A 27,180-nucleotide genomic window follows, 5' to 3' on the forward strand; every position below is an offset into this window, starting at 1 on the left:
CCGAAAATCTGCAAGTGTGCTGAGTCAACTCTTCCTGAGCAAATTACACAAAGATACTCACAGCATTTAACCTTGGCCTTCTTCACTTCATTTGCTTATGGCTACAGTGTTCACACTACAGAAACAACAGCAGTGCTGTCAGAATTACTGTATATTACAACTAAACACTATTACTACCCCATCAATGGATGAAATGAGTGGAGAAATGGCATGTTAATGACAATGAGTCTTGGTGAGGGTGCTTCTGCACATTGTAATGACATTAACCCTGAGTGGTGTAATGTACCGACCTGCACAGGGTCCCTGATTCTGAATCAACAAGTGCTCTTGTTTCTCACATTTGGCCTTCTTCAGCTCACACTCATTGCTGTAGTTTTTCCCATCTGAACCACAAACCTACAAAAGAATCACAGAAAGTTGAGTAAAGCACAATGTATAATTTAATCCTAGGCTGATTGTGTGTGGTTTCAATCACTTTCTCATCATGTTTATGACATATTCTGATGTTCATATGTTCCAATTTGATTGACTTATTACTGAGTTTTTTGGCACAAATCACATCATCTGTGTTTTAAGGATTAAAACATGTGGTTGTTTTAAATGCAGCCGTACCAGGTTGTGGGGAACATTTTTGCAAATGAAGTCACAGATGCAACGATCCTCCTCTGCATCCTCATCCCACGAGCCTCCAAATATGCGACAGCGATCCTGTTCACAGCTCTCCACACCTGAGCCTGACCCTCCTGAGCCACAGTCTGCATTAGACACCATAAATACATAAAGTCATTAACAGAATATATGTACGCCCAAGGAACAGTCCCATTTATTATGCATTAGTTAAAAAGTGTGTCCTAGTTGAGTTTTTCCTTAAAGTAAAGCTACATTTATACACGAGGTGCATCAAAATGGGTGAATTGCATTTTTGTCATGCTGCTGAGGGAACCAAAGGGACTGCTGGTAGAACAAGATAATGACCAACCGTAGTGAGGGCAAGAGATTGACAAAATAAATTAGACACAGCATCTCTGCAACACCAGTGAGGCATCCTTTTCATTTCAATTAAGTCAGACAAAAAGGGGAGGGAATTATTAACTCTGGCCTCCAAGTGTGCAGAGAGAATTGGTGGCAAGGCCTGCTTTATGGATGCTTGCTTCCTGATATGAGAATGCAAGTAATTGCAAAGTGTTCTGTAAAATTTAATTATCTCTGGAGAGTTTAAAGAAAGTTATCCAAGCACTTGACCCCGAAAAGCGTTTTATTTGTTTTAATAATGCTCTGGATCCAAGCGACAGAAATGCTGAAAGTGACCTGGCAAAAGAGGTAGCACAGCCAAACCCACAAGTCCAACAGACACGGTCTGGATTTATGTCTTTACAAAACTGTTGTGCATGCTTTAGCATCATCTTTACAGAGATACAAGAAGGGTTAAAAACATACCCAACGTGGATTTTTGGAGTTTCTTTTGTGAAAAACAAATCAGGGGTTGTTGCAGAATGTAGGTAAAGAAAGGGGGAGGATCCTGCTTTTTAAGTTGCAAATTTTATCCACAGTGGAACTCCTGAGGGAGATTAGGTGAGTGTGTGAAGGCAGGGAATGAAAGTAGTCAGCAGGCAAAATGGCAAGAATGTCAGACAGATGCAGCCCACTAAAAGCACCCAGCACTGCTGAAATACTCAAAAACATCAAGTAATCAAGGTGTTTCATCCTCTTTCTCTCCAGTTTGAGGGTGAAGTCAACTCTCTGTATTGAAGCACAACCTCTAATGGTGAAATCAATGATGTAGTGATGGAGTGCCATTTAACATAACCCAACTCCTAAAACAGATTATGGTGCAGGTCAGAGTGCAGGGAGGGGCAGAGGCAGCTGAAGCCTGTCATCAGTGGGCTGTGACAGCTTTGAGTGGTCGATGCACAGGAGGGGCCTTCACTTCATTAGCTGTGGATACAATAGTGGAACAGGAGATTTGTGCAGAGTTTCAAAGGCTATGCCCACCACAAACATCAAAACTTGTTAAGGACTCACTCTGTTTCCAATTTAAACTGGTAGAACCTTCGACCCTAATCAGTTTGCTTGAATTTGCTGTTGTAGCTACTTATTGATCAGGAACCACAGTGTGAATTGAACATAACATTTTATGACAGGGCTAATGTCCTGGCTAATGGCTTTCAACCACCAGTAACATTATCACAGGTACAGTATTTGTCATCTGAAAATGAGAAGTCATTTGACACCAGAACAGATCAGAACGAGAAATAAGAGCTGTGGCCCTGCCAGTCGGCCACCTGTATCTGTAAGGCCAGCTCAGCACGACACAGCAAAAAGGAATACAGCAGTAGCCGATTCATATTCGGCTCCGGGCCTCTTACAGAGACAAGATAAATAAATAAAGGGAGTAAGACATTTGAATGGAATAAATAAAAGTGAATGGCAAAGGGGGGTCCTAATTAGCTGTTGCTCTTTGATGTGCTCACCACCCACACTGCCTATGAACCTTTCAATTAATACATCCCCAGCTAAGACAGCTACATCAGCTATTCTCTCTGCACTGCCCATCCGTTCCTTTTTACTCAATCGTGTCAGAAGTCTGAGACTATTTAGCCAAGGGATCTCCATTAAGAAGACAGAATTCAGCAGCGCAGAGAAGAAAAGAAATGAAGAGCAAGAATTACGTTCAGAAAAGACAGAGAGGAATAAAGATCACAAGCATTTGACAGTGGAAATAACACAATAAGCTGCTATTGGCAAAGGTATCTAGAAGTGGGTGAGAAGAAAACAGAGAGAGAAAGAAAGGAGGAGGCTCCTTGTAAATTATAGAGGGGAAAGAGCTGAAAATTTGTGTTGTGGACAGAAACACAGACTAAAGATGTTGGGTGAACCAAATCATTCAGCAACAGTAAATTATCATAACCTGCGTGAACGTTGGATGTCTGTCATTTGAAATCCTTTCTCATTGTAGTGTGGGTTACAGCAAAGATGGAGAACGAGAAGAATGCAGTGTGTGCCCTTTGCTTCTGGTCCATCTATCAGTGGCTTGTACGGCCTGCTCTCGACAGCTATGACAGCACGTTAGTCCAAATTAAGTTCCCTTAAGACAGAAAGCGATGGAGGGGTGGGAATAAACAATGTGGTGTTTGGAGATGGCAGAAGGAGAAAAGAGGTTTTGTTGCCTAAACAGAAGGTTACAAGCCCGATGATGGATGGACCATGATGGGTAAATCCACTGATCTTACTCTGATGAGCTTTTTTCCTACTCAGCCTCTCACTCTTTTTTTCATGCCCTTTTATGTCTCTCAAAGCGTTCTTCATCCAATCTGTGGTGTGAGAAGCAGGGTGTGGACTGTGAATCACTGTGTGATCCTGCACTCATAATCTTGTTTATTAAATGTCTATTCAATTAAAAAGGGTCTGGGCCTCTGTAGGTGATGCACTGCTTTCAGTTGCTACTTTGTCAGTGTCGAGAAACGGAGCTGAGGCCAGGCCTACCCGAGTGTGAAATTAAACAGGTGATAAATTTCCCTGTATGGCCAACAATGGGAACACTGTCATTTTTCATTAGTGCTAAATAAAAGGCGAGAGAAAACAACTTCCATTTTTATGCCCCCTCCCCTACTCTCCCCTCCCCCAAGACTAATGAGGATGGTTTTTAAGTCAGGCCCATGTAAGTGAATAAATCACATGTTCACTTCCACTCCAGGCTTATCTTAGATATGAAGTACAGGGTGAGGTGGTGTGCACAGTGGTAATGTGGACCGTTGCTGCTGTTTACAACAGAACCACGAACAGTATTTGTGTTTTTATTTTGTGATAGAGCACTGTATTACACAATACATGGTAATTTCACCAAAACCTACCACCTATACGCCTAGGCTTAACATATATACAACTAATCCTTTTTATAGTGTGAAGCCAAAGAGAAGTATCCCACTGCCAAACCCAGAAATTTCAAGGGGGGAAACAGCCACATAATTTCGATCGATTTGGAAACACAGCAGACTTCCTGTGGAGGCTCTGGGTTATATTTGAGGGTGCTGAAAGGACTGGGGACAGAGCCTGCAGAAAAAGACAGGACTGGTCGTCACCCCTAGGATGAAATTTATCGATTTCAGACAATCCCATCTCCACCCATATCTGTGAAAGCATCAGTGCCCCTTTTGTCAAAAGGCACAATTTTGACGGAGAAGAGTGCAAAATGGAGAAAGACATGAGTGGGTGGGATTGCAGGAAGCACAAAAAAGATTCTATTGTGTAAGCCTGATGGTTGTCTCTGAATCAAAATGAGCAAGTGATGGAAAAAAAGAGGATGTTCGAGAGACAGTATGTGAGAGTATAAAATAGAAAACTAAGCCATCAGGCACCACAAGCAAAGTAATGCCCTCGGGGAGGCAGAAGGGAACATTTTTACCTGATACCAGGCAATCAAATGACATTGAGGACAGTGTTGATATATGTATGTGTAGTGACAGTAAGTCTGCATCATGGGCATACAGTTTCTTCATGCTCCACATACAAAAAAGGTCACTTGTCTCAGTCAATGAAATGATGTTAAATCGACCACAAGAAGCTTTGGCAGCATGATTCAACTCACAGGCCTAGGGCCAATACCGTAGACAATGGTAGAAAGAAAAAAAAGAAAAAAAGAAAAAGACAGAAACACCCCTGGCTAGCAATCAAAATGGAAGTGGTTTCCTCTCATCTCTATTTGCTCTGCCCTCCATCTACCCCCTCTTTTCTTCTCTCCAGCCATCCCTCCCGCTGGCAGGTGTAATCTGCTCCCCTTCACACCTTGTCAGAGGATGACTATGTTCACTGTGACGACCCAACAGCCACAGGGGAGCGGCATCGCTGCCGCCTGCATGACAACCAGAGCTTGGCATGTTGCTCCCTCCAGAGTTGTCCCCAAGATGGGCCAAGTGAGGGGCTGTGATATTCTGCCTAGTCTGTCAGCGCTGATCAAGATACGACTTGCACGGTGAATTAGATCTCATTTATTCAGAATGTGGAGGAACGACAGCGCTAGAGGCGTAGAAATCAGGAATACTCACATTAAGTGCTATTGGTCACACACTTAAAAGCATAATTGGATAGAAGGCCTTGATAAAATGTATACCATAAATTCTCAAATAAAAGCTGGCATTCAATAGCTGTGACAACACAATCAAATTAAACCTTGCCCATAACAAAAGCCAAATGAAATTACTTGTGCTGTTTTGGCTCATATGGTAAATTGTAAAAAATGTGCAAGTAACAACAACTAGACTGCTGAGTTTCTCCTTTTAACAGAAATGCTGTTTTCGTCCACAATGTCCTAGTTACTGACTATAAACTTTGCTATTCTTCAGTGACTCCTGTCAGTTCAGTGATTGTCTTGCAGATAATTCACCTGAGATGTTAGAAACAGAAGGTTTTGTCCCCTATGAGCTGCTGCAAAGGTTTTCATTTGAACATGTGTTTACTTGTTTATTTCCAAGTACAAGATGTTTTCACCTTCATTGACAGTAGCTTTGAATCAGATTAATGGGAATGGGAAGAATGTTCAGCTGGATTTTTTTACTAAGACAATAGGTAAAAATGGGGGAAACAGAAAGTTCCATAAACACCAAACAGCAGCTAATGAGAAGATCACAAAACAGGCTTCTGACTATAATTTGTTAAAATACAATAAAACAGGGTAAATTTAAAATAAAGGCTGTCATGCTGTGTCTCAGATGAGCCTGAGTCCATTTGCTATTGAGATAAACACAGAAGTGGCCTACTATTTGAATTTACAATAGATGGAGAAATGGAATGTAAGTGATGCACCGATAAACAAACAAGACAGCCATACCATAAAGATTATTGTTAAAAAGTACAGCTGACCTGAACTTAATCATCCAGAAGTAATTCCTGTTCCTGTAACAGATTTTGTTTATGGACACGCAGTATGACTTCCTCATCTTTTGCAGTGTTACCCTGTTGGCATTCTACTGCCGGCATAACTGGCGGTGGAACCATTATGAAAATTCACAGACGACTGCATGCTCTGCCACAGGTCAGTTGATAATGATAATTACACCATTTCAATGGCCGATTGGTTAACATAATTACACCATTTCAAAGTCCATTTCCTACCTTCATCACAGCTGCCGGACTTTGCCACATCAATCCTCCTCTTCTGCATGCAGGCGGACATGTGGAGTTCACACTTGTTGTTGTAGGTGGTGCCATCACTTCCACACACCGGGGAGAAGGCTTCGCCTGAGCACTGTGGGCATTCACACTTATTACGGACACACCGGGCGCCCCAGGCACAAACAGTGCCGCCGCATGTTTCTGTATTACACACACAGCACAGTGACGGGTCAGAGCATGATGGGTCGATGCAAAAAAGCAAATATTCATATAGTTCTTTTGATGAATCTCATTCACTCCAGAATCTATAATGAAACCCTGGAACTGATATTTAAATTTGATTTCTCTTTTTCTTTCCTAATGCTCTGCTCGCTCTCCTCATGCATCCACTTTTCTAAGGCTAAACTCACCCAGGATTTATGTTTACCCCAAGAATAATTAATATTATTCATTTGATGTTGAGATAAACAAAAATAAGCATGACACAGCACAAATACTGCATAAATATATGCATTACTTACTGCACTCTCCTTGGCTCACCACTCGGAGGTCCATCTGTTCTTTGCAGGCCCGAACATGCAGCTCACACTCACTGTTGTAGGTGGTGCCATCACTGCCACACACCGACTGATGGGACTCCACACACTCTGATGCACACACACACTGCTTGCTCTGGGCATCGCAGATTGCCCCGAACGAGCAGTTGGCACAAGCTTCATCTAGATGGAGATAAGAAAGATGGTGGAGGCTTAGTGTTTGTGTGTTTACAGTATTTTGTGTTTTCTGCTATTATTCCTCACTTTAGTGGCAAGTACAGTAAACTAGAATAAACAAAATGTAGACATTTTAGAAGTTGTTGCTTGGTAGACCTAAAAATGGATTACATGTTTCTTATATTTTTTAATATGAACAAAGTTTGGCTAACCTTTAGAAAGGCAACATAAAAAAGGTACGTTTCCCGTTTATTTCTTTTTTTAAACACTTGGCCGTCATCCTTTACAGTATTACAGAAGACAGCTGGGTCTCACCACAAAATAGTTACAGTGACTAACGTTACCACTACGGATAACGTGAGTTAATTAGAGTTAAATGCAAGCTCTTATAAATCAAAGTCTCTAGCACGCTAACATTATCTACGTAAATTTGTTAGGATAAAAAATAATGCTCAAGTGCTGAAAGTTCCCTGGAGCACAGTGGAGTTCATCGACTCAGAAGTTTAGAACAACCCAAAAATCACCTTTTTTACAGCTGAAACTAAATAACTGAACAGAAAAAGCTTCAGAAATAGAACAGGCTACAAGGAGGACTACCTTCTCTGCAGCACTGCATCAATCCAAACTTTATATAGAGTGGGCAGAACTAAAAATTCTCCTGAGGAAAAAAAAAACATGACAGCCTGGCTGGGTTTTGTCAAACGACATTTAAGGGACTTAAGGAAAAGATTCTCTGGTCTGATGAGACAAGAATTGAACATTTCGGCCTGAATGCCAAACGCTGTATCTAGTGAAAGCCAGATACTGCTCATCACCTGGCTACCACCATGCCTATGGGGAAGCTTGATGGCAGCACTATCTTTTAGGGATGCTTTTGATCAGCAGATTCTGGGAAACTGGTCAGAACTGAGTGAGAAAAGTCACACTTTCCTGGTTGAATTTATTGCTTTTTAAGGTTGTTCATATCTGTTTAAAAGTGGTATTTTCCACAGCATCACAACTGAATCCAGCAGATGATATCTTTATTTTCTCTCCAAAAGACTGTGTTGAGATACCCAAAAGGCTTAAAGAGCTCTTCCCCTATTAGTTGGAGGATTCACTTGGATCATCTCTCTGGAGGAACTGCTTGCTTCAGGAGAAAAGTTTTTTTTTGCCCTAAAGAAACAGTAAGGCTGGGTCAAACATTTTCAGGGTGCAGGTGGATGTCACACAGTGGCATAAAATGAATGGGAAGGCAAGTGTTGGGCCTCAAAGACAGAGAGGCCTAGCAGTAGCTATACGTCTCCCTCTGACATTAATTATTACATTACTACGGATCGCTATCACATTCAATTAGAGGCAAGCTAATAACCACTGCTGATTTAGCACTAATTGAGAAAGGCGAGACTGGTTGCTGGAATGTTCCACATTATTAATCTGTTACTCCTTCATTTCCTTCATCTCTCCATCTAATCCTGGCATCCACTGCCTTCTTGGATTAACACACTGGACTGTCAACATGTGGCACCTAACATGGCATATTCTCTGGAGAAGATGTATTTATGTTAGTACAGTGACAAATCGCTATTTAAGAAATATAACATCAGCAAAGCAATGTTTACTCTAAACTAATGTGTCTTTTTAGTTTGGATAGTTCTTCAAGGTCTGGACTAGGGCCCTTAGCTCCAGCTGAAGGAAATCTTACACATTCAACAATATTTTAAACAATAGTGTGTGTTGAAGCTTTGTGGGAAGACCGTTTCCTTTTCCAGCAGCCAGATTCATAAAACAATGATTTTCTGACCTTGGTGTGGAAGTGCTGAGCTGGTCTGCATAGAGCCTTTCAGCCCTTTTGGGATTAATTGCAACACTGAATGCAAGCCAGTCCTCAGCATCAGTGGCACCTCACTAATGCTCTTGCTTGCTGGATAGAAGCAAATCCCTGCAACCAGGTAGCAAAATCTTTTGGTGAGTGTTGCCAGAGAGGAACACTGCCACAGCAGCATATTAATGCCCACAGCTTTAAAATCAGGTGTTCAACAAATTATGCATGAGTGCAGTGTTGGGGTGCTTGTATACTTTTAGCCATATAGCTTAATTTAAATAATTTATGACTCAAATGATAATCTATTGTGAGTGATCAGATCTTCCAAGTGAGTTTGAAAGTTTTGGCTGAAACTAATATTTGAGTGACTGGATTTATAATAGCTAGGGCTGTGTCAAGTACATAAATATATAACACAAGTGTCAAAATGGGGAGATCTGTAGTTGGGGTTCCTGGCTGGTTGTAGCAGCTATAAATCAGGAATTGGTGGTGTTGAGTGTTGTCCTTTATCAGGCCCTATGTCCTGATAGCAGCCTCGCTTCTTTATCAGCTCCTGCCCCTCTCACCTGGCTCTCCACAGTGCCTGGGTTTTCAGACACCATGCATCACAAACAGGCAGAAAAGAAGGGGAGCTTCAGTTCAAAGCCGGAGAAGATTACTGCTAATGTTAAGATGTCCACTTTCTGTCATCCACAATTCTGTGTCACCGCTAATTTCGAACTTCAGTGAAAAACATTTTATGTCTCCTTCTGAAGATTCATAAGTTCAGAACCATAAAAAGTTTTGGCAGGTTCGACATTATGACACAGTCATCATATTAAAAAGTGAGAGTTAGTCTGCTAACATTGGAAACTGGGATCTTTCATCTCATTCAAACACCTTTCATGTCCACCAATGCAAGAACCTCTCCAGCCTAGGAAAATGCAGTCAAACACATTAAGTACAGCATCAAAGTAAGATATTCAAAAGCTTCTCCTGGCAGTTCTAATAAAATCTAATACCAACTGTACTCAAAAAAAATGCATGTCACTCCTCTTAAGTATCAGGCCAAGCTTTCGTCTTCTGCTGAGGAGCTGCTGAATTTAGTCAAGGTCCCCATGCAGTCCCCTGGATCTTGGTTCTTGCAATGCAACAGCTTTTGCTGTTGTGTCTGGTGGCAGCATTTGTGGTTTTAGAAGTGAGTGTGAGGAATAGGGGCAGGTTGATATAAAAAGTGTCCTTGAAAGCATGAAGAATTGAGTCATTGAGAAAAAAAATCAAACAAACAAACAAAGACCCTCCAGCTTTATAGCATTCTGTTGATATCCTCACCGGGAACAACTGTGAATTGTTGCTGAGGGGGTCTGGGTGGAGTATTACCTCTGGATTAAGCAGAAAGAAGTAGGCTGGTTTGTGTTTTGAAGGCTTGTGAACATGCCTGGGTGATAACAACTCCCCTGTCGACGCCTGCCTGGCCAGTACACTATTAACTCTGCTTCCCACTTTCTCTGCTCCTCCTCATCTTATTTACCTCCATCTTCTTCCCTCCCTGCATTTATTACTTTCCCCTCCCTTTTTCCTCTGCATTTCTTTCACCATCTCCCTACAGCCACACTCACACTGCTGGTATGACCTATATTTCTTACTCAGCTGTGTATATCATTTCCAACACCTGTGGGAGGAAAAAGGGGGAGCTGTTATTTCCTTTTCTCAAATGATTCAGGCGCCCCTGCTCTCATCTGTTCAGGTAAAGCCATATGAATGGGCCTTTTTGCGAGGCGAGTGATATCCAGCTGGGGGGTCTATTAACCGAGTGCACCTCTCACAGTCCACCGTACAAGGTCACTTGCCACTCAAAACGCAGGAGGAGGAAAAATCTCAGAATAATAACAAATGTCACTCATATCGCTATCAGGGTGCACCTGAACCATATAGATAACCACTATTTTTTCAGCCCAAGGGAAGGAAATGAAATTATGGTTGGGCCCATGAGAGGCTATAGTAAGCCCCCCACATGTGCACACACACACACACACACACACACACACACACACACACACACACACACACACACACACTTTCCCTGTTGTGGCACCTCTCTCACCTCTTAAACTACTGCTGCCCTCACCTGCCTCTCTCCTAAGCTCCTACAATGGAGTCTGGAAGCCATAAACCTGAAAGCTTACACATTATTTGGATAGAAAATAACAAAACCAGAGCCAGTAAACAAAAAGAACTTTTTTATGGCTGTTTTAGAAATCACACCTATAAAAACATACAATGACCTTGCAAAAAAGATGACAATGTGGGATGAAGAAAAGAAAAACTAAAGCAACATGCAGTAATGACAATTATTTGTACAGAATGGTGTGCGAACAAATACTAAAAATCATCAGATCCTATAGACCATAATGTTTAGGGTTATTCAAGAACCTCAGAGTTCTTAAGTACTGCACAGGAAAGTTCTCACTTTATTCACTGCTGTCTTCTATTGCTCTTGACTTCACCTGTTAATTCTGATATTTCCAACATCACCTGAAGGCAGCATATGTTTCTCTTCTCTCTCTCTCCTTTTCAGCTCCATAACGATCTATAGTATATTAGTGGTGAAAATAGCTTGTGAAAATTAGGTGAGATAATAGCTTAAGTTAGTCAGTTGTTATGGTGCTGAATAACGCCCAGTAAAGCTGTGCAAACAGCCCTGAAATAACCCACATTATCATCGCCATCATTCCTCAGCTCGCCCAAGCCTGGCAAGCTAATGCCTCAGCATTTTTATGGCACCACTGCGCTGACGCAGGCCTATTCCTCTGGGAGCCAAGAACCATCCATAGTGCTGGATTACAGACAGGGCCCACCACTCTGCCAGCTTGCTCTGCCTATCGCTTTTTAAAATAAAGACTATTCATTACAGCCGAGGGACCCCGGGCCGACAGACCTGCCGTCTACTTGCTGTGCAGCACACCAAATTGAGTCAGCCCGCCTGTCCCCTCGACCAAACATGCTCTCGCTCCATTTCCTGTCGGCATACATCCTTACGCACTGGATTTCAATTTAGAGAAGGCTGGGAGGGAAAGATGACAGATGCAATACATAGGCAGGCAGAGAGTAAAGAGTTCACGTAGGATCTCTCCAACAACTAAACCTATCATCTACTCTGTACAAAAAGAAATTCTAACCACTACTCATTTTACAAAACAATCAGACTAGCTCATGCAAACACACACGAGCTGTACACTGTTTGCACACTTTAAGACAAAACAGTAATGCATAATTTTATGGCAGCAAAGTGGGACTAATTCAGTTGTATTGATTGTTCTGGTAACTGCTTAGCTCATCTACAAAAACAGCACCATAGAGGCCAACTCATTTTCATTGTTATGATCTTCAAAATATGCAGAAAAAAATCAGCTGTAGTAAAACTGAGTGAATAAGGTAACTGAGAGAGTTGGGCCAAGGGGCTAATAACCGCTGTGCTCTGCACATTGTGTATGAATGGCTTGATCGTAGACAAGTAGGCATACTCAATCACCAATTAGAGTCCATGGGAAAATTGGCCTTCCAAGATGGCATTAAGCCATCAAGAGTATTCACTAAGTGGGTTTACCAAGCTGTAAAAAATCTGTCCATATGGCTGTGCGCCTGCATAGTGGATCTGAAGATATTTTTACCACTTGAAGCTCTGCTGTAATTGGTGTACTAATGAGTAGCTGATACTCCGACACTGGAAGACAAATCCAAATAACTCATGTAGCCAATTTCAAACAAGTAAGCTCTGGACTCGCTTTCTCCAAGAGCAAAGAGCATCTTCATTTAAAGGTCAAAACAAGTAAACTGGAGTTGTTCTGTCAGTAGAGAAGTGTTGAAGAAGTGCAATGAGGACAGAGATGAGGTGTGATGGAAGCCGGATTAGGAACTTCCTCATGAAACCTGAAGATGCATTTTGAAGTTTTATTTTGACTGTCAGATATAAATGGGCAGCGCCAGCGATTCACTCATTACAATAACTCCATGTTTGTTAGTTGCTATGGTTTCCTATGAATAATGTGGCATGGTGAGATCTGTTGCTATCTGTGAGCTATAGTGCGATTCCCATAAATTCATAGTGATTTCACTACTGCAGCATAAATAAATGTATGGCATGGTGGTGTTGTTTTGTGCAGACACTTACCACATGGTCCCTTGTGCTGGATGTGGATCGCTTTCTGCAAGGCACAACCCATTGCTCGCATTTCACATGGACTGCCGTAGCTGTGGCCGTCTGATCCGCAAACTGGGTCGGACGTTTGTGGGCAGGCCTCAGGGCATTCGCACACCGGCTCATTGTTCTTGACCACACACACTGCCCCATGATCACACTCCTTATCCAAGCAGGGGCTTGGTATGTTAAGATCTGAATGCCAACCATCCAAGAGAAAGAGAACAAAGTTAGAGAGATGATACTAAACAGGATAGAGCAGGAGTGGGGAGAATATAAAACAGAGGTTGGAGAAAGGTCTGGGGCTGTAAAGGGCATAGGTGACAGAGAAGTAAGTTAGGAGTATTGTAACATGGAAACCTGCAGGTTTTGTGTTAGAAAGGGTTTGGGGAGGAAAGGAGTTATAATAAAATATGCAACAAAGACCGATTATTGTGACACTTCTGCTTTTTCAGCATCTTATGTCATTTCCTTGCCTTTATGCCTATCCTGATGTATCCTGATTCTTTGAAGAGTCCACCAAATCCGGTGGTCTGAGGACAGCGGATATAAACATGGTTGTGTAGCACAATAGAGATGAAACGGCTACGAACAATGGCGGTACAGCTTTTTTTTTTTTCTGCAGGCAAGTAAACGCCTGGATTAATTGACGTTCCCAATGTGCCCCTTCAAAGGCTTCCATTTGCATCTCAGTGAGAGCCATTGCTTCAGCCAAAGCTGGTTGAACTGACATGGAGGAGCGGGAAAAGGAGACTGCGAGAGAGAGCGAGGGAGAGAAAATGCAGAGAATGGAGAAAGAGTAAAAAAGAAACAGGCGAAGAGAAGAAAGAGCCCTCTGCTTAATAATTCAGAAAAGGCAAGCTCCTGGGCAGAGGCAGATATGAAATATGAACATCACAGAGAGGTGTCTGCTTCAGTCTCTCCTTCTCACGCACTAGCTCCAGCATGACTTCATTAAAACGAGGACTGGATTCTGCACCTATGATTCTCAGTGGTGGCAGATGGGTGTAGGCTGGGCTGATATAACCTAACTTGATCAGGAGACAGAGAAAATGTGAAAAAAAACCCAAAAAAACCAAACAGTATGAACAGCACTGCCACTCCGGCTCAGATAATTCTTTATAGATTTATATGTCAATTAAATGATTGCATGGCATTGTACATACCCAGACACAGTACCAGAGCGTGTGAATCAGTGTGGAGGGTTTAGCTTTATGCTTAAAAAAATAAAGACCTTAAAGTAGAATGGCATAAACTTAGTTATCCAAAGTAAGCAAGAGACAATAGCCTGGCTCAGTAGTGATTTTCAAATGCAAAGCTTCAGGCATGAGGGCTTGATCACTCTGTTAAATGTGGTTTGTCTGAAGAAAAAACAGATGGAGGCATCAAATAATATTTGGTGAGAGGCACTGGTTAAAAATCAAAGAGTTGCATTTTCCACCCCAAGTCAAACAAAACTTCTTACTTCTGTAGTCTGCCACTAAAGGGGTGGGGGGCTGTCATGGAAACTGCCCCTTGTAATGACACCACCCGTGGTTCCATCATTATCGTGACCATTATGGGATTAGATGGCATCACAGGGGGCCAACTTGGTGTGCTTAGTGCCCTATGATTCATTTATCAGCTCTAGAAGCATTCTGTAATGCCTCTATTCAAAGCACTAATGCTGGGGTAAATTATCAAATAATAACACAGATGGAGGCAATTAGATTAAGGCAATGGGAGGGGTTTGTGAGATAAGGCTCAATGTCACCTGACCCAGCCTGTAGACCATCCTTTCAAATTGTGATAGCGAGTGAGATATTGATGTTAAACTAAAAAGGTAAAGGGGATCTTATAGATTGTCCTCTGCCTCCCACTGATTTTTCTACTAAACTGACTCAATTGTGGCTTTAAAGGAACAAATCTTTTCAGATCTCGAGCAAGGACACATGCTCTTCCAAAGGGAATGTTTCAGATTTCAGCAGGTGTTACACAGCTATTGATTTCTGTGTTTTGATGCCAAGTTCCTGTTTTAAAGAGCTTGGAGGAGCCACATAAATATGTAAGCTGCTCAGTGCTTCTTAATTTGGTATGGCTTCAAAAACAATTGGGTCCCCGTGATCTCTTTTCACCACCTTATTTGTGTCCGCGAATGAGTGTGTGCGCACATGCGTCGTAAGCTTGTGATCCGAGCTTAACCATACAACCTTGGCCTCCATAAAAGTTCGCCAGCCAAATACCCAAGGACAGACTCCTAAAACAACTGCAGTCGCCGATAACGCCTTTGTTTCTCATTCTCTTTGTTTCACACATAAAAAAGATGAAAGAACTCCCTTCCAACAACTAATTTTTTTATCAACCACTACCTCTGGGGGGCAACATTTTCGCCTGATTGAACAACTGGAGAGCGTGCACAGAGAAATACATCATGAAAGTGTGTAAAAATCTTATGACAGTTAAAAACTGAAGCTGTCTTTTTACTGTCTCATGGATGCAAGCAGAAGCTTTGAAACGGCAGCCTGTCACAACCAAGGCTTGTGGGATGGTGTTCACAAATTTGTTCGAGCTCCCTTTCTCTCCCTGGTCTTCTCCCAAACACTAAAATCTCTTCACGCATGTATCTGTGTTTCTGTCAGGCAGGTCCAGAATAAACCAAAGTTACAGGGTGTAAACCAAACAATTTATACATGAAAATTAACTTGATGGTTGCACAGGAACATCAGTAGTGCCAAACATATAAATACAGTAGCCAAGGCATTGTTTCAGCGACAGGTGCAGTGAGTGTCTGTGGTGACAGTGGGAAAAAGTCAGGATAAACCACACACACACAAAAAATCATGAATAATTCCTTCTAATCAAGGATTCTGCTCTTCTATTTTGTACTCTGCTTTATTTCTGTATCACCAAACTGGTTGAGAGGGCTTTACATTTATATCAGAGTCACTGGCTGACCCTGTCAAATACTGAGAGGACATACTGTACTTTCCTGATGTTCTGCTATCTGCTACACTTTCTAGCCAACATATCATCACTACAAACTGGTATCATCTGATTTTGGTGAGGATGCCACATCTTAACAACACCTTGTTAAGTGTGATAATGACTGTGAGGTTGCTGCAGTGAGCAGGCGTACACTGTTAACCCTCCGTAACATGTTGGTGAAATGCTAGGAGATTATTTTGGCAAGAACTTCCTCCCATATCCATTCAGCTCATACATATGTTAATTGGACTTTTCCCCTCAGGTCCGTGTGCAATTCCAAATTGCTCCCTGTATTATGCAGGGCGGTGAATCAGTGTAATCCAGGTGATGCTTGCTGTAGCCAACTGGCAGGACCGACAACCGCAACCCATTACAACAGGACGCCAATGGCACAGCCAATCTGCAGAAAGCCCCGCCTTCTGTGATTTTCACCTGCAAGGCTTTGAATCTCTTTCCCATCCTTGCATTAAAAACATTTATGTTCTGTATTAGTCGGGGGAAAGGGAGGTGCACAGAAAAAGCTATATTAGCATACAGCAAAAGGCATACCCGCAGGCTGTGTCTGTCTACCACAGAATACTTATCACAGGCAGGAGGTAAGTCGAAGCCTCTTTATGTATGTACAGCTGAGAACATGCTGCTCTTCAAAATGGAGACAAGCCACAACATGGGGAAAGAAGAAAGACAAACTGGGATCCCTGATCTTGTGACATGCATCACTGAGAGGTAAATTTATGTTGCTAACAAAAGTTATTAGTTTCATCCAAACAAGTGACTTTATCATTTGTGCACCACAGGTCATTTTAAAATGATTTTGAAGATTTCTCAAACTGGGGTGCACAAAAGAAAACATATGGGAAACAACAAAGCTTAACATTCACTGCATCTTCAACAAAGTCCAAAAAGAACTCAAAACTTAATGAAAATAAGTAGAAATTGGAATTACTACATGGTTGATCACAGACAGACAGTGTGAAACATCCAGAATGCCTTAAGTTATTTCTGACACCCTGTTGACCCCGTTTCTCTGCAATTTCATTGACAGCCTGCGGGCCACAGTAAGAAGAGCGGTGGTCCGTGGCTGCTGTCAATCTGGCTCCCACGGCACTTCCTCTAATTACCTTGATTAGGAAAAACAGCACTGGTGATCTCAGGCTGACTTACATACTCAAGCTCTGTTTCTGAGTTCAATCACCACAGCTGCGTGTTGTCGCGCAGGCAGAGATGCTCATCAAATAAACATGCAAATGATAAAATATTCGGCATAGAGTCTTGACACCTAAGGTGACTGATTTCTCTTTCCGGCTTTGCAGAGCTCTTTGTCAATGACAATGTGTCTGCTGCTGAATGATTTTCTGTTAACCTCCAGAGGCGACAGGCAACAAATTTCAAGCAACTCGCTCATTCTTGCATGAGTCTTCTGAGCTTGCAATCATGCACTGGGCTGTGTACACAAGAAATGACAAAAGACAAAAGAGCTGTGAATAAAGAATTTGTCCGTAAAACTATCTCTTTCATTTGTTCATTTCTAGTTTCTCTGCCTATGTGTGACTCAGACTGTTTGTCTTAGAGGTTGGACAGAATTGACTTGCAGTCTCTTCCACATATGTCTGAATATGCACTAAAATAGCCTGACTTATGTGAAAACATCCCTGTGGGCAGGAAGTAAGTTGTGATACAACTTGGACCAAGACAGAAAAAAGAAAGTTTTGATCAAACAAAATTATTGTAAAAGCAATAATAATACTAACTAAATTGAACTTTCAGAAAGGTTTATGAAAAATGCTTTTTACTTTCTCAGCAGTGGCCTACAGTATGTGTAACCTTGAAAAGAATCCCTTTTATAATGAGTCTTATTTTGCTAGTTTTAATATTTTGACTAAAGTAGAGCTTTGTCTGAACCTTCACACACACACACACACACACACACACGCACACACACACACACACACACACACACACACACACACGAACAGTCATTTCTCACTTATAGACTTGATGCAATGACCTTAATCCTAACCCTAACATCGTAACTAAATGCTGAACCCTAACCTAAACCTAATTCTACCCCTGCCCTAAAACCAAGTCTTAACCCTCAAAAAACCGATTGAAGAATGTCACATGTTGACAACAATGGTATCAAACGTGTCCCCACGACCACAGAACAAAAACATCTTTTTATGAAGCTGCAGACAGGAAATCCTGGGGCTGGGCAAAAGCACATCAAGCAGAGCAGTGTTGAACTTTCTGGATCTTTTGTGCCAAATACATCAGCATTTCACAATTATATTGGTAAGTCTTCTTAAAAAAATCATAAACATACTTCCTTTGGCAAATGGTGAAGCAAAACTAACTCATCTTGATCTTACATTTTTATGGGTCAAAACCTTTATGGGCCTAAAATGTGTTTCTGCATTTTTTTGAGGTACGACGTTTATGACTATCATAATAAATGGGCTATCATTTTTAGATGATATATATAACAGACTCGAATAAACAAGAAAGAAAGAAGCAAACTTCTGAAAACATCAGGGCACCAATGTAACCCTACTGCTTGGGCCTCTAAATACAACTGAACAATTACCACATTTGTGCTACTATAGCTCACACTGTGTGCACACACTCTTGTTTCTGCTGTGCAGGGTACAGGCAGAACAACAGGATTTCATTGGCTCAGCCTAAAAATATTCGTTTGTGTTCTCAATCACAGGAAAAAATCAATCTCAATCAATTACAAATTAAATAAGCAGATCTCTTCAGACACTGAATGAAGGCAGGTTCTATTTAGGTGTGAGGGTGAAATGATATTTGAATCAATTCCTGATGTTAGCTCTGTGTGCATTAATTAGAGAGTAGTAACACTCAATACTGTAGGTGAGAAAAATGACAGCATCATGATGCCATGCGGGATGAAAATATTGTGTAGAGGTAAAAAATAACTTGACTGTCTTTGTAAAGAAAAGGAGCAGCTATGTCATCTCCTCTGCTTGTCTGGTGATGTCAAAAGAATCCAAGGCTACAGACCTATTCATCCTCCTTCCTAGCAGCCTGATCTGATTCACCTCCAGAAAAACCTTCAGAGACTCACATGTTCTTGGACATTTCAAGGATTTATGGCTCATTTGGAAGTTAATCGGTTAAATGCCATGTGGTGTCTCGAAACTGAAGAGTTTTAGATATCACATTGTTTTCCAGTGTGGACGGCAGTCAGTGGATTCTTTGCCTGATAATTTTTGTCAGGTTGAGTATGGACAGGGGGAGAGACTGACATTAGGTGCTGTCACCCACATGAAAAGAGATTTACAACTGTGCCAGAGCTGGAAATTTTCATCTGTTTGACAGCTGGCAGGGCACTCGATCTCCCCGCCCCACTCAGCTAACGGAACAGGAAAAAAGATCATTATTTATCAAATAATTATAATTGAATACACCAAACTCCTTTTTCAGATGCTTGAAATTTTGTCTGAAGCCTTGGTTGGTGCGTGTGTGTGTGTGTGTGTGTGTGTACCATAGTGACAGAGCAGTCATTGTGCAGCTGTCTTTTGACACTACCAGTCACTGTCAGACCACAAACACAATGGAGTACAATGAAAGAGTGTGTCACACTGTATACAGTGTGTGTCTGCGTGTGTTCTAGCGCGTGATTAGTGGGGGCTGCAGATTTATCTCTGACAAGACAGAAAGATGGACTTGTCAGGGTTATTGCTTAAGTATAATTATAGCAAAGGGCCATTATCTTAGACTAAGTCAGTGATACTAACACTTGCAGCAAAAACATCAAAAGAACATGAAAGAAAAAAATAAAGTTCCAATGTGCGCACACACACACACACACACACACAGACACACACACAGACACACACACACACACACACACGCTTTGTTTGCATATCATCTGTTTGACTAAACCAACGGTCTCAGTGGGCACCTATGCTTGCCTCTTTTGATGTTTAATTAAAACCAAATCAGAGGGGTGGCATTTGTGGCACTCTGTTTTTGAAAAATATGCAAATGTCAATAAAAATGCATTAAAGAAACATACTACTGGTCTGTGTGTGCGGCAATCCACAGGGGAAGGAAGGAAGGAAGGAAGGAAGGCTGAAGAAAGATAGTAAAATAACTAAACAAACAAGTGGAGACGTAGGACTGAGACACCATTTGCCAGAAAGAGTGAAACAACAGTAAAATACCTAAGCTCTCGCTTTGCCATTTCCAGTACTTAATTCATGCATTGCTCAAATGGCTGCATATTCAGAGCTAGTGCGTCCTGATGCTGACAACTGGAGATAACTTTAGTCTTCAGCTCCACCCCCATGCCTGGAGGATAAACAGATCTGTCTCATTTTATTGACTTCTGTCATAAAAACAATGAAAATGTGAACAGCAACTCTGGACAAAATTACAGAGTTGTGGAATATTTAACATGACACCAGTCAACATGAGCAGTTTACTCTGGCTCTATCTTGCATGCTGGGTTATCAGGCTATTATGGTGGTTATTATGGCAAACGAGCAAAAATTCTTTCCATTCAGGAGCAGATTACCTGAGAAAGGACATTCAAATCACCTTCAAGCTTCTGAAATTAAAAGTGGCTACATGTGCATCAGGTATTAACCTCAGCCAGTGCCAGGAATGAGAATAGAAACATTTACTGTCTTTAAAAAACAAACAAACAAATGCAGTGAGTTTAAAGACACACCCATCAAAACAGGAAACATATTTAGTGTGTTAGCCTGGTTGATACAATACAACAAGCTTAGAGGATAACAAATCTCTTATTGAACTCAGTCCTGTTTTCAGTTATGGCAGCTATGGTACTGATATGCACAGGAAACAATCATTATTATGGCAAAATGAACCTGTGGGTTTCCACCCTAACCTCAGTCCCCTCACGTTTTATGATGTTTCATAAAAGGCAACAAACACCAGTATTGGATGCATGTTGACATATTTCACAGTACAGACTATTCCTTTAGTTTGTTAAATGAGCAAATGTCACTGGCTGCAGATGAGCAACTTTGCCAAATGCCAAAATAAATGACTGATTGTTGCCTTTGCAGTTAAAATGCCGTTCTCCAGTCAGTGTTAACAGCTAAACTTTTCATACTATGGCATTTTTGCCAACTTACTGATTCTGAAAAAGGGTTTTCAGTATTTGGAGAAAGTAACCAATGAAAAATGAGGAGTGTAAAAGTTATTTCCAACTGTAACATACATATTTAACCAACAATTCATATCAATTACTCGTCTCAGTTTCAGGTTGTAGCTACAGGTCGTAAAGATGAATTAAGGTTCCTTAAAAATAGTTTTTCTACCTTTTCAGCCATCAAAGGACGGTCAGGATTTCAGCTTATTTTTAAAGGTTTAGCTTTTTTAAATTTAGGTTATGTTCAGTTGCTCAAAGATAAACCTAAATAGATTATATATAAGGAAAAATGCACATGAACCCCAACAATAGTGCAGCCTCTATACTCACTAAAGAGAGAAAGCATGCTTTTTGCATTCATTGGGGCATTGCAAGCTTTTATGAGATAGCCCTGATGATGGAGAGAGGAACTGTTTGGGAGGCAGCGAGGTTAGGAGCTGGTGTGCCTTACTGCATGCAGAAAGACAGAGTCAGAGGTGAGCAGTTGTTAGGCAGTTAGGAACAGGAGAGGTAGACAGGAAATAAAACACAGAGAGGAAATAAAACACAGAGAGCAGGGACAGAGGAAGATTTCTCCAACCTCATGAATCACATGTTTGCAGAAGGGTAAAGAGAAAGAAAATATATCAGTGACACAAATAGACACAGAGAGACAGAAAGGCAGAGAGGAAAAAGACAGCAGTACAAGACCCCTCATGTCAGCTCCACATGGAGGGAGGGGATGGGCTTCACCCCTCAGAATCCATCCAACTTTCCACCTGCAGCCAGACAGCCAGGAGGACGGCCACATGGACAATGACAGACAGACAGACTTAGCGACGCACTGAAACAAGAAAGAATAGCTTTTATATACAAGAAAAAGCAATACGCAAGACGGAGACAAAGACTGGGGAGAAAAAATGACAAAAGCCACTGAAGTGGAAGACTAGTGAAGGAGGAGAAAACAGAGAGCGGATGAATGAAACATGAAGGTAACGTCTTGATTTGGGTGTGTGTTTGAGATGGCAGGTTGAAGCATGACAGGGATGAGATGTTGGATGGAAGGTGAATAAGTGGAGAAGTGAAGGCACGTTTGTCATAAAGAAATCTCAGATGCCCTGCCTGGTTTCTACCCAAAACCCCTTTGACAGCATCACAAACCAACAAAGAAAGTTTAAAGAACACACATACACACAGTTAGCCTGGAAAATACAGAAGGAAACACATTGAACATGTAATAAAATAAGCAGAGAAAGACACAGAAGAAGAGAGCGATAGAAGAGAAACAACATTAGTTCTCTTAAAGCCCCCGAGGAGCCATCACCCCGTTTTCCCATCCTCCAGCTCCACTCACCACAGGGCCCTGGGTGCTTGATGGGGATGAGGGTCTTGCTCAGACACTCTGCCTTGCCTCGCATGCAGTCATTTGTGTAGGTCTTGCCGTCCCTGCCACACACAGGCTTGTAGGTCCCGTCGCACTCGATGGGATCACAGGAGCAGCGGGCGGTCAGCTGCTCCACCAGACACACAGCGTTGAAGAGACACTCCTCCTTACACTCTTCTGAAAAGGGAGATGGGCGTAAAATACATGAAACCATCATCTGTCTATACCTGCTCTGAATTACTCAGGGTTGACTTAACCATAAGCTCATCCCATTTTCAGCCTAATACTATACCCATTATTATACATCTGTTATATTTCTCCACTTATTTATTCAGCTTTATCCTTTATTTTGTCAACCATAAATACAGACATAAGGCTTTTTAGAGCTGTTTTTCAACTGCCAATTCTCTAATAGTGTGACGGAATCATTGCCATAAAGGAGAGGACAAGAGAAATACTCAGCAAGTGTAGAAAAAAAAAACAACATTTCAAGCTAGCAAAGTGCAGAACTGATTGTTTTTTCCTGCTGTGTGGTTGCTGGTCCAACCATAGGGAAATAAATCAGTTTTCATCCAAGTAATTACATGTTAGGGTGGACTGATGTCACTGGTAGTGCGTGTAACAGCTTTTCTTTCAACAGCTTCAGCCTTTATTGGAAGGAACTGAAGCTTTTTTAACAGCACACCAGAAATGACTGTACGTTAGTTAATTGATACTTATAGTTTTGCACGAATTATAGAAAATAAAATTTGTTTAACAGACACAAAACAGGTCATACCAAAGAGTACTATAGTGTTTGTGTTGATTCTTATCATAGGTCCTTTTATTAAACGACACAAGTTTAGAGAAGTAACATCATTAATGTATTTTTCAGAACTTAGGTTCCTCATAGTCCTCTCAAACTTTAGCGATAAAGTTCAACAATGACTATATGCTGCTTAGAAAACTGGGGAACTCAAACTAAAGAACTTAATTTTCAGGCCAAGTTAAGTCTAAACTATTACATTCATTATAGTTTGACTCAGTAAGCAGAAATCTCCTGTAAATTAGGAAACAGAAAGAAATACCGTTAATGTGAAATGACAAATTTGCCATTGAAGTGAGAAAATCCAATTTGAAGCAGGGCTCTGTTCTGGAGGCACTCACTAGACTTTGAATTTATTTCATTCCTGATCAGTGGATCAAATTTGTACAGCAATTCAATTCCTTCTTCTCTTTTCTTTAAAAGCTTGTCATGCTACACTTAATGACATTGCCGCTGTATCTGAGTGAGAGGGATACAAGGATGTGCAATGTCATGGTTACAAGTCAAATGGCCATTTTCATTAGTTAACAATTTGTAATTTGCTTAGGGATATGATTTTATGGATCTCTGTTTCAAATTGAAATATTCTTTCATTTCAAAAAGGCAGAACAGAAAAGGGGAAAAACGAAGAAACATACACACATTCTAACACACATCTTGACCTTCCAACACAAACGTTCAATGATACTTTGTGCACTTTTAAACCCTTACAGTCTGTCAAGCAGAGCAGACAAGATGTGTCAAAGAAGTGTGTATCAGACTGCATTGTTGTCTACACTACAGGGTGTGTTGCAGTGATCTGTTCTTGTATTTGGCATTGTCAGGGGTCTCAGTACATGGGTGGGGGTCTCTGCACATCTTCTTTAAACCAACACAGCTGTGGCTTCACAAGGGCCCGCAGAAAATTGGATTTCCTCTGATGGCTATCAGACATACAGTAAAAGCTGACAGCTATTTGTTGACTAAGGCCTAAACCCCCTGTTCTAATAGCACAGATAACACTACTGGTTGCTCTTATCAGGTGGAGGAGGCTACTGCTACCAAGGATCCAGAAGAGACCCAGAGACCTCAGAGTCATTTATCTCTGTACATGAAGAGGAATACAGTTACAGATTTAGACTTTAACGCAAGTTCACTTGCACTTGTTCATGTCGTGGGAAGAAACCATATAAAATGTGGCATGATGCAGATGCTACATGATTTTGTTTTTCGTACTTACCATGTTTTTTTTGTTTTTTTTTGCCAATCCATATTGATAAACTTAGTGCTAAAGCCATCTTATTTAGGATGGTTGCATCCTTATCCCACATGATAAATATATAGCTGGAGTACCAGACTGCTTTAAAAACAGGCAGACACTTTACTGGCACAGTATTCTCCTGAGCATTGTAACCTGCATTGTTATTATTATGGTGAGGCAAATGATCATATAGATCAAATAGAAAATCAAATGATCATATTGATCAAATAGAAAATCAAATGATCATATTGATCAAATAGAAAATCGATACTGATCCAGAATGTACATTTTTCATCATACTCATTATACACACATTATATAAGTTCATGCCTGATCCCCAATGTTAGTGTCCTGCAGGTGGAAGTGTGGGTGGTAAAAGATTAACTCTATGAATGTGCTGTGGTGATGCAGGATGTTGCTTGTGATCACATGTGTCTATTAACTAATAACATGAAATAGAGATAGATGCAACAACAACATAGGAAAGTTACAAAAAATAAGAACAGGAGGTGCCAAAATGACAAAAATACCATATATTTTTGTCACTTCTCTACATTGTCCTATATTAGTGCATAATTTAACTGTCTGGTCACATCTGCAAAGACTAATTTAAAGAAGTAAAATAAAAAACCTTTTTTTTGTCCTTTTGTGAGCCACATCAAAGAAAAAATGTCATTTTTTTCTGGATAGAAACCTGAAGAGTTATATAATGAAGCACTGAATTTGATCCCTGTTCACTATCTTTTTCAGAAAATCTCTCTACAGCTAATATATTACCATGAATTTTCAGTATCTTCCAAAGACCACAAAGCTCATCCTTACCTTGCCTTCCGCATCGGCCCGCGTGGATCTTCCTGAGCTTGATCCCTTTTTGCATACCCGTTGCTGTCATGGCACACTCACTGGGGTAGGTTTGGCCATCGCTGGCACACAGAAGCTCATTAGCTGAAGGGCACGACTCCGGCAGGCCAAAGCTGATGGGCTGGCGGGTGAGAGCCTCGACCCGACACAGCGTGTTCAGACTGTTCTCACTGTCTTTACATGGGTCTGTGGAGACACAGAGAGTCATAAATATGTGCTGAACTAAGGAGAAGTATCTGAGCCTGGAAATAACATTTAAATGTTTCTGTTAAATCAGACCCTGGGAAACTGAGCAAAGAAGTTTTTACCATAAACATCTGTGTTTTGGTCGTCTGAGGAAAACTGAGCAATGCCTTGGCAAAAGAAGATTAAAAATATTACAGGATCTTATGTATCTGTGATTAAATGCTTCAAAACTGAAAACTAAAATTAAACTCCTGTTAGATAGACCTTTGATAAGCCAGCCTGTAAAATGCAGTAAATAACATAACTGCAATATGTTTTGAAATAATCAGCTCAGTATAGGCTGAATGCATTAACTGTCATTTACTGCATTATTTATTTATTAGTCAAATAAATTCACAGAAGAGAAGAGAAGAGAAGAGAAGAGAAGAGAAGAGAAGAGAAGAGAAGAGAAGAGAAGAGAAGAGAAGAGAAGAGAAGAGAAGAGAAGAGTCTGAGACGGGGAAAAGAGGAAGATGTGGCAGAATCTTCCATCACTGCTGCTCCACAGATGATATCAGCAGCCCAGCAGCTAAGAGTGGCTCAGAGTGGGACCTTGGATGTGAAGGGGAGACAAGAAAATGGATGAAGAGCCTGTCGGTTTGATTTGCTCCCTGGCACCTCCCTCCTTCCAGGGGAGCGTCAGTCTGGCACGCTCGGCCGTATCAGTCCGTGATCATAATGGAATTGGTTTGTTGATGTGTGGAACGGAGCTGTTACTCCTTGAAACAGGAGCCCAGGCTTTATCCTGCTCTCCACGCTTTCAGCATGTGGGAAGACAAAGGATTTATGTAGCACCGTGACATATTAAATCACTGCCAAACTGCCGGCGAGTCATTCAAAACACACCAAGGATGAAGCACCCTATCATCAGGAAAGGAGAAGAAAGGAAGAGAAAGCGAATGAGAGGAGAGAATAAGTGGAAATGGTTTCCAAAGACCTCTGGCAGGCATACAAAGAGCGACAATGCAGGGACATAAAGAGGGACAGAGCGCTTTGGCTGTAGAGGGCTGGGAGGCGGAGCGGGCACGGCCAGCTTTGGCCAGGCCCTCGACTCTTGTCTGTCTGCACAATGCAAAGGCTTGTAGAGACCTGCAACCAAGAAAACAAAGGTTTTATCGTAACGCATGCAGTGTCTCTGCATAAGGCACTACCGCACCCTCCAGCCAGACCATTATCTGAGAGAAAGACCATTACTTCCTAAGTGAGAAGAACAGCTTCCACGATTCATGCTTAGCTCTAGCTGAGCAAGTAGGGTAATTACAAAAAGAATGGCCTGTTTGCTGCAAAAACTAGCAGCGCAGATAAATCAACTGCATTTATCTGGCAAGGGCCACTTTGAAATAACCATGGCTTTAGATGAAATAGCTGTAGGAAGATTTAGAGGGCCATCAGGCCTGACTGGTCCCTGGGGCCTTGGCCTTCCCCAAGGAGGATGGGGCAACTCGGGTCACTTTGGCCGACACAGGCTGGATTTATACAACCAACCTTCTGCCTGCGGATCGACACATCCATCTCTCATTGCCCATTTTCCTGGAGGCTCCCCCCACTAAGAGACTTTGTGTCCGACGTTTTATCCCTCCATCTGGCTTGTCTCACACACACACACACACACACACACACACACACACACATACACACACACACAAATCTCAAAGTCGAGTGCCTTGGGTGTAAACAATCATCACCTGATAATAACAAGGATGAGCAAAAACGCAGGGCCTGACAAAAACGACAGCACTGAAGACTGGCTCAGAGAAAACAACAATTCGCACTG

General features: G+C 41.5%; 1 protein-coding gene across 3 annotated transcripts in view; it reads right to left on the reverse strand.

Annotated features, from left to right (window-relative positions):
* Positions 1–27,180, reverse strand: part of agrn (agrin) — a 215,912-nt gene that overhangs the window by 47,966 nt on the left and 140,766 nt on the right. For all 3 annotated transcript variants that reach the window (XM_026332448.1, XM_026332447.1, XM_026332449.1), the window contains 7 exons: positions 25,143–25,367; positions 22,246–22,452; positions 12,776–12,997; positions 6,630–6,827; positions 6,109–6,309; positions 613–755; positions 291–396 (listed from right to left, as the gene is read on the reverse strand). In XM_026332448.1, coding sequence (XP_026188233.1) covers positions 291–396; positions 613–755; positions 6,109–6,309; positions 6,630–6,827; positions 12,776–12,997; positions 22,246–22,452; positions 25,143–25,367 — 1,302 coding nt within the window. The remainder of the gene's footprint in view (positions 1–290; positions 397–612; positions 756–6,108; positions 6,310–6,629; positions 6,828–12,775; positions 12,998–22,245; positions 22,453–25,142; positions 25,368–27,180) is intronic.

This window comes from Mastacembelus armatus, chromosome 7 (assembly GCF_900324485.2).
Source record: "Mastacembelus armatus chromosome 7, fMasArm1.2, whole genome shotgun sequence".
Classification (NCBI taxonomy): Eukaryota; Metazoa; Chordata; class Actinopteri; order Synbranchiformes; family Mastacembelidae; genus Mastacembelus; species Mastacembelus armatus.